Raw genomic sequence first — 5,822 nt, forward strand, 5'->3', positions numbered from 1 at the left:
TACTTACCTCTCTGGTGTGCAACTGAGAGAGGTAATAAAGTGGCTTAGCACCAGCAAGATAGTAGGGTACCTTCAGCAATGTACCTGCTAACTACCAGGTGTAAGGATCACACAAATACAGGTGGGAATGTCAGTGTTTTACATCCCAGAAGAGTGCACCTCTCAAACCAAAGCTGGATTCCACCACGAGCATTTCCTGTGGTACCAGGTGCATGCAGACAGTAGTAACTTAGGGACTTAGTAGCAAGGCAACCTGCTGTTACACCCTGCCTTCTACTATTAGGATATGTCTGTGCATGAACTCTATGGATAGATACAGAAATACAAAATCAGAGTTAAAATACATCACCTTCTTGTCAGAGAAGTAGAGAGACTGAAGTACCCCAATGAGAGCGTCAGGCTGGCAGCCACAAAACCTCTGTGCATTTCCTCATAAGGAACTAAAGCTTTTTTTATCCTGGTGTATTATTGGTAACATCAAACTGTGCAACCTTAAATCAGAGTTCAAAGAACCAGCTGGCTGGTGACAAAGGGCTCAGAGTGCTTTCAGCTGGCAGCATTTGGAGTTTGCAGTCGCTCAAGGAGTTGTTCAGCCTGTGGAAGACAAAGCAGTGCATTAACTACCCCCTGGACCTTCAGCTCACTGAAAATTCCATCAGAGTTGAGTATGTCCTTCTAAACTGATGCATAAATACTTATCAAGTGTCCTCAGAGGTGCACCACACTAGCCCAAGCTAGACATTAGACTCAGAAGTCCTGTGCTGTTTGTTGCTAATGTTCCTGGCACTCCTTTCCCCATAATAACCCTGAACGTGAAGGTTTTTTCCCCTTGTAGTTTTCCAAATAGCTAATGCAAAATATACATAATTAATAATTAGTGACAAAAACAATTACTCAAACAATTTTTGGACACATTTAAAGTGTTAGAAAGGCATCACATGTTCAGCCTGTGATTGAAAACCTCCCCAAAATCCCACCTGCACTGTGCTTACCGTGATAAACCAGTAGGAATTGATCCTGTAGTAAAGTCTGGACAAGAATCCCAGCTGGCTGGCTGGGGCCAGGACATGGAGATGCAAGTGGGCTATTGAGCAGAAGGGAGGCCAGTGAAAACCCATCCTTCAGAAAAGGAAAACAAGGGAAAAATGCTGGTGATGTTAATTGAGTAGAACACCACAAGCTATTTAATATGATCAGCTAACTGAACCACTTCTGGCACTCCTTGGCCACAAAGGCAGGAACAAAACCACTGGCCTTCAGCAACACAAATAATTCCCTTTCATTATGCTCTCAGGGAACCTCTTCCAAAGCCCATTATCTTCCCCCTTCACATCTCTGTATTTAAGACACACTTTGTCAAAAAGGAAGGTTTAAAAAAGAAAATGTCTCCTAGCTGGTCTTCAGTTGAAAAGCCAACTCTCAGTAGATGAATGCAGTTCCTGCCTGATTCAGTGATGAAGGCCCAGCTCCCTGTACACTATTTAAACAATGCTATAAGTTGCTTTGGCTGTCTAAGGCACTGGGCTTAAACTAAAAGGTGCAGCACTGTGATCAGATGGAGGCAGGTACGACTGAAACACAAAGCAGTGCCCTGCGTGGAGAGCAGAAGTCTACCTCTCCTCTGGAATCGAGGGTACAGAGAGCATTTTCAGCATTGAAAATTGAAGAGCAGCCTTTTAGGTAAGTTCTCTGAAGGGCCTTCCTGTCCCCTGATGTGGTCAAGAAAGAACCTCCAGAGCTGGAATGCAACCTGCACTGGAAATCCATCAGAAAAAGGGAGTTCATATTCAATGCCAGCACATCCCACTTGGGAAATCCTGCAGCAAGTGAACTCAGACCCAATTTCTTCAGTAAATCCCACTGCAGTTGGTGCCACCAGCTCTACAGTAGCCTTCTGAAAAGTCAAAATCACACTCAATACACACAGAGAAGGTTTCAGTTCCATACCTTACATCACTCAAGTCACTAACATTATTCCTCTGGAGGACAGCTTTTCCAACTTCCATCATTCTCTTCACTGTGAAAGACAAATTTCCTTTACTCTTTAAGCAGTGTTTTCCACGTCAAATGTCTTCAAGTGATTTAAGAAAGGTGCTCTTCAGAATACTAACTTCAACAAAACTGAGCAGACTACGATCACAAACATGGATTTTTCAACACATAAATAATGTTATGACTCTTAATCAACCAAGATTATCAAGACAGTGTTGTGCAATGACTGACATCAGAACTTCCACACTAACGATGACTTAAGTGTGGTATTATTAAAAGAACTTTGGCCAAAGCTCTCACCACACCCTTAGGGAAAAAAAAAACAACAAACCCAGCCAATACTGATAGGTCAGAATCATGACATTTACACTCAGTCCAGTGTTCTCTCTCTACACAAGTACAGGACTTTGATCTCCAGGTCCTGTCCTGCCTGGTACAAGTTAGGAAGTTTCAGAGATGGTACACAAATTGAAACTAAATAGAATGTGTCACAACAAAGTTGAACTGCTGCATCACCAAGGAGAAACTCTAACAGACTCATAGAATTGTTTGGGTTGGAAAGGACCCTAAAGATCATGTAGTTCCAACCCCCTGCCAGGGACACCTCCCACCAGACCAGATTGCTCAAGGCCTCATCCAGCCTGGCCTTGCACACCTCCAGGGAGGGGGCATCCACAACCTCCCTGGGCAACCTGTGCCAGTGTCTCACCACCCTCACTTGAAAGAATTTCTTCCTAACATCCAGTCTAAATTTCCCCTCTTCCAGCTCAAAGCCATTGCCCCTCATTCTACTACTACAAGACCTTGTCAAAAGTCCCTCCCCAGCTCTCCTGCAGCCCCCTTCAGGTACTGGAAGGCTGCTCTAAGGTCTCCATGGAACCTTCTCTTCTCCAGGCTGAACAGCCCCAACTCTCCCAGCCTGTCCCCCACAGGAGACATGCTCTGATCATCTTCATGGCCTCCTCTGGACCAGCTCCAGCAGCTCCATGTCCTTCTTATGCTGGAGGTACCAGACTGGATGCAATACTCCAGGTAACAAAAAAACCTCATGGCAAATCACTAAGGAATTGTCATTGTCTTGAAGCCAAACACACAGAGAAGTTATTTCTGGACAAAACTACCTCACCCTTCTCTTTAGAAGGGAAACTGTGATGCAAGATTTGTAACATGCAAGTGTAACTCTTTGCTTGCATTACTTGGAAGCTTCCCTAAGGTGGAATCTCTGCATGGCTGTGGTTTTTTCTGTTACTCCACACACTTAGCTGAGTGTTTCTTGTGCAACAAATTTCAGGACAATATTTTCTTAAGAACAAACAAACAAACAAGCAAAACCCTACACCCATCAAAATTAATCATAGCTTCAAAGAGGGGCAACTGGTGAAGGGTCTGGAGAACAGGGCTAGTGAGGAGTAGCTGGGAACTAGTGAGGGAACTGGAGTTTAGCCTGGAGAAAAGGAGGTTGAACTGAGACCTCATTGCTCTCTATACCTCCCTGACAGGAGGTTGCAGTCAGGTGGTAAGAACTGTTAGGATGAGAGGAAATGGCTTCAAGCTGCACCAGGGGAGGTTTATGTTAGACATTAGAAGCAACTTCTTCACTGAAAGGGTTCTCAAACACTGGCACAGGCTACCCAGGGTGCTGGTTGAATCCCCATCCCTGGAGGTGTTTCAAAGAGGCAGAGATGTGGTGCTGAGGGCCATGGTTCAGCACCAGCCTTGGCAGAGTTAGAGAATGGTTGGACTCAATGACCTCAAGGTCTTTCCCAACTAAAACAATTCTATGATTCGACATTTTAGAAACTTATCTTTTCCAAAACGACTGAAATTTCTTGGTACACCATTTCTCCCACTTCCTTTTGTCCTGAAAGATACCGTAGCACTTCAAACACATTTTTTAAATCAAACTTTTATAACTTCCCATCCTTTCAACATGCATGCAGATCTCAGAAAACACAACGAAGCAGCAGATAAAACTCTTCCCAAAACAAAGCTGCAGTGCCAACAACGGCCTCTCTACTCCATGCAAACAAAAGAGATTTCTCACCCTATTGCCACGTTTTTCTAGAACTGCACAAAACCCCTGTGCTGCTCTACAACAGCAGAGGGAGGCTCCCAGGAAAGGGAAGCCCCTGCCTGTACTGACTCCCACGTTTACAGCCTCAACCGAACAGCGTTCAGAGGTGCAATTGAGTTCACAACGCAGTACATAAGGCTCTGCAAAATGGATTTCCTTCAAGCTAAAGGCAGACTTGCAGCCTCACCTAGTGGTATGTGCTCCGTCTTCAGCGTTTTGCAGTTTCCCAGGTGCTCCACCGGCACCACCAGGTAGTGGTGGGGGGCACCAGGTTTGATATCCTTAAAGCACACGAGGTCTTCATACTAAAAAAAGAGAAAAAAGGATGCAAACAAATTGATCAGGGCGAGGATATCGGCAAAGAGGGGATAACGAAGTGTGTTCTCCATCTCGGTGTGATACTTAAGGTCGTACTGGAGTAGCAAACTAGCAAAATTCGAGGGTTTTGGAGGCAGCCTACAGAACGATTTGTAAGCACTGCTTGTGCCCTACAGAACGACTGTAAGCACTGCTTGTGTCCTCAGTTGACCTTCTGCAGAACGGGCTCCTCGGTGCTGGCTTTAGGGTTTTGCTCTTGCGCCCACGTTCAAGGCCAGCAGGGTAGCTTCCTTCCGATCGATGCTTGACGTCCATCCCCAGCAGAGCTGAAGGCCCTAACGGCTCCCCCAGCCCCGCCAGGCCTTGGGAAGCGACACTCCCCCGGAGGCGGCAGCCCAAGAGGGAGGCACCAGGTCATCGACCGACACCCGGCGGCAGGGCTCCAGCGCCCATCCCCACATAGAGCCCCTACGGCCCCCCTCCGGCTCTCCCGGGGCCCTGCCTTCCCTGCAGACCTCGGCACCGGGACCCGCACAGGAGCTCTCACACCAGCCTGGCGGCATGCGGAGTTTGCCTCTTCATTAAAACCCAGCAACAAGCACCCTGCCAGGCCAGCAACCGCCGCGGAGCTGGCCCGACCCGCACCTCCGGCAGAGCGGCGAAGGGCGGCGGAAGGACCCCTCACTCACCTCGCTGGGGAACAGCTTCGTGCCCGGCTCCTCCCGGCGAGCGATCCTGCAGAACACGCACTTGCGGTCGTAGCTGCCGCCGTTCCCGGCTTCCTTCCCTTCGGCCGCTGCGGCGCCCGCAGCCTCCTCCCCCGCCATGGCTCCGGCCTCGGCCGCTCCTTGCAGCCACCTCTCGCCCGCCCCCTAGCGGCGGAGGAAGCAGGGGCGGGGCAGCGCCCTTGCGCTGGCGGCCCGCAGCCTGCACAATCGCCGCTTGCGCCGCTAGGCGGCGCGCTGGGACCGCGGGAGCGCCCCCTCAGGCCTCGCGTGGCGGCAGAGCTGGCGGCCGGGGCTCGGGGCTGAGCAGCGGCCTCGGTACTGGGGGCTCCGGCAGGCATGGCCCTGGCACTGGACTCACCCCTGGCACGGCCAGGCTCCTCTACGCAAGTAAGCGACTATAGCAGGTTGCTGAGAGTCCCGTCCAACCTGACCTGCGATGTTTCCAGGGAGCACAGAATCATTTCGGTTGAAAAACACCTTTAAAGGTCACCCAGCCCAACCATTCTTTAATTCTGATGTCCCTCGGCACCACATCTCTGCCTCTCTGAAACACCTGCAGGGACAGGGATTTTAAAAACGCATTTCTTTCAGACCAAGCCCTTGCAAGCAATTGCTGACCTGCAGAGCAAGAGGCAATCCCTTTGCATCACCTGACCTGCTCCTTTTCTCTGCTACAAAAAAAAGCAGAGTGAAATCTTTCAAGTTTACAC

At 49.1% G+C, this 5,822-nt stretch overlaps 1 protein-coding gene across 1 annotated transcript; it reads right to left on the reverse strand.

Annotated features, from left to right (window-relative positions):
• Window positions 1-544: 544 nt before the first annotated feature.
• On the reverse strand, window positions 545-5,211 carry HINT3 (histidine triad nucleotide binding protein 3). The gene is made up of 5 exons (XM_054393112.1): window positions 5,074-5,211; window positions 4,254-4,371; window positions 1,948-2,017; window positions 993-1,119; window positions 545-594 (listed from the first exon to the last, which is right to left on the reverse strand). Exons 1-5 carry the CDS (start codon window positions 5,209-5,211, stop codon window positions 547-549), a joined length of 501 nt encoding a protein of 166 aa, XP_054249087.1. The 3' UTR covers window positions 545-546.
• Window positions 5,212-5,822: the final 611 nt, after the last annotated feature.

The sequence above is a fragment of the Indicator indicator genome, chromosome 27 (assembly GCF_027791375.1).
Source record: "Indicator indicator isolate 239-I01 chromosome 27, UM_Iind_1.1, whole genome shotgun sequence".
NCBI classification, from domain to species: Eukaryota; Metazoa; Chordata; class Aves; order Piciformes; family Indicatoridae; genus Indicator; species Indicator indicator.